Below are 2321 nucleotides of genomic sequence, written 5' to 3'. Positions count from 1 at the left end.
CTGGCCAAGTTCGTGATCTGGGGTCTTCTGTCCGCTCTGCTGTATCACCTGGTGGCCGGCGTGCGCCACTTGATCATGGACATGGGTATCGGCGAGACGCTGGAAGGCGGCAAGCTGGGCTCGAAAATCGTCATCGCCGTCGCGGCGGTCGTGATCGTGCTGCTGGGGGTGTGGATATGGTAACCAATGTCACGAATTTCTCGCGTTCGGGCCTCTATGACTGGATGGCACAACGCGTTTCTGCGGTCGTTCTCGCGGCTTATACGCTGTTTCTGCTGGGCTATGTGATCTGCAATCCGGGTATGGGCTACGCCGAGTGGCATGGTCTGTTCTCGCATACCGCAATGCGCATCTTCAGCCTGTTGGCTCTGGTAGCACTGAGCGTGCACGCCTGGGTCGGCATGTGGACCATCTCCACTGACTACCTGACGCCGATGGCGCTGGGCAAGTCGGCGACCGTTGTGCGTTTCCTGTTCCAGGCCGTGTGCGGCATCGCCATGTTCGCGATGTTCGTCTGGGGCGTGCAGATTTTGTGGGGTTTCTGATCCATGGCTAGCATCCGTACTCTTTCCTATGACGCCATCATCGTAGGTGGCGGCGGCGCCGGCATGCGTGCTGCGCTGCAACTGGCTCAGGGCGGTCACAAGACTGCCGTGGTCACCAAGGTATTCCCGACCCGTTCGCATACCGTTTCCGCTCAGGGCGGCATCACCTGTGCCATCGCTTCGGCCGACCCGAACGACGATTGGCGCTGGCACATGTACGACACCGTCAAGGGCTCCGACTACATCGGTGACCAGGACGCGATCGAATACATGTGCTCCGTCGGCCCGGAGGCCGTGTTCGAACTCGAGCACATGGGCCTGCCGTTCTCTCGTACCGAGCAGGGTCGCATCTATCAGCGCCCGTTCGGCGGCCAGTCCAAGGGGCCGGACAATCCGACCCAGGCTGCCCGTACCTGCGCCGCTGCCGACCGTACCGGTCACGCGCTGCTGCACACCCTGTACCAGGCCAACCTGAAGGCCGGCACCTCGTTCCTCAACGAGTGGTACGCCGTTGATCTGGTGAAGAACCAGGACGGCGCCATCGTCGGCATCATCGCCATCTGCATCGAGACTGGCGAAACCGTTTACATCCGCTCCAAGGCCGTGGTTCTGGCCACTGGCGGTGCCGGCCGTATCTACGCTTCCACCACCAACGCCCTGATCAACACCGGTGACGGAGTGGGTATGGCCCTGCGTGCCGGCGTGCCGGTGCAGGACATCGAAATGTGGCAGTTCCACCCGACCGGTATCGCCGGCGCCGGTGTGCTGGTTACCGAAGGCTGCCGTGGCGAGGGTGGTTACCTGATCAACGCCCATGGCGAGCGCTTCATGGAGCGTTACGCTCCGAACGCCAAGGACCTGGCCGGCCGCGACGTGGTCGCCCGCTCCATGGTCAAGGAAGTGATCGCCGGCAACGGCTGTGGCCCGAACAAGGACCACGTACTGCTCAAGCTCGATCACCTCGGCGAGGAAGTGCTGCACAGCCGCCTGCCGGGCATCTGCGAACTGTCCAAGACCTTCGCCCACGTTGACCCTGTGGTAGCGCCGGTTCCGGTCATCCCGACTTGCCACTACATGATGGGCGGCGTTGCCACCAACATTCATGGTCAGGCCATCACCCAGGACGCCAATGGCAACGACAAGATCATCGAAGGTCTGTTCGCCGTGGGTGAAGTCGCCTGCGTATCGGTGCACGGTGCCAACCGTCTGGGCGGCAACTCGCTGCTGGACCTGGTGGTATTCGGCCGCGCTGCCGGTCTGCACCTGGAAAAGGCGCTCAAGGAAGGTGTCGAGGTGCGTGGCGCCAGCGAAACCGACATCGAGCAGTCGCTGGCCCGCCTGGCTGGCGTCAACGAGCGCAGCACTGGTGAAGAGGTCGCGCCGCTCAAGCGCGAGCTGCAACAGTGCATGCAGAACTACTTCGGTGTATTCCGTACCGGCGAATACATGCAGAAGGGCATCCAACAACTGGCCGACCTGCGCGAGCGTATCGCCAAGGTGAAGATCTCCGACAAGAGCCAGGCGTTCAACACTGCGCGTATCGAAGCGCTGGAACTGCAAAACCTGCTCGAAGTCGCCGAAGCGACCGCGGTCGCCGCCGAGGCTCGTAAAGAGTCCCGTGGCGCCCACGCTCGTGAAGACTTCGAGGAGCGCGATGACCAGAACTGGCTGTGCCACTCCCTGTACTTCCCAGGCGAGAAGCGCGTGGCCAAGCGTGCTGTCAACTTCGCGCCGAAGACCGTTCCGGCATTTGAACCCAAGGTTCGGACTTATTAA

The 2321-nt window shown here is 62.3% G+C and overlaps 1 protein-coding gene across 1 annotated transcript; it reads left to right on the top strand.

Moving 5' to 3' along the window:
* Nucleotides 1-548: 548 nt before the first annotated feature.
* Nucleotides 549-2306, top strand: LOC120859867 (succinate dehydrogenase flavoprotein subunit-like; the record flags this gene model as incomplete). Its single annotated transcript, XM_040235796.1, has 1 exon — nucleotides 549-2306. A coding segment is annotated over exon 1 (1758 nt), but the record flags the coding sequence as incomplete, so codon positions are not given.
* Between the last annotated feature and the right edge of the window lie 15 nt (nucleotides 2307-2321).

The sequence above is a fragment of the Oryx dammah genome, unplaced genomic scaffold (genome assembly GCF_014754425.2).
Source record: "Oryx dammah isolate SB20612 unplaced genomic scaffold, SCBI_Odam_1.1 HiC_scaffold_3801, whole genome shotgun sequence".
Taxonomy (NCBI): domain Eukaryota; kingdom Metazoa; phylum Chordata; class Mammalia; order Artiodactyla; family Bovidae; genus Oryx; species Oryx dammah.
Note: the sequence above shows the minus strand (reverse complement) of the source record. Positions and strands in the feature narration are given on the sequence as shown.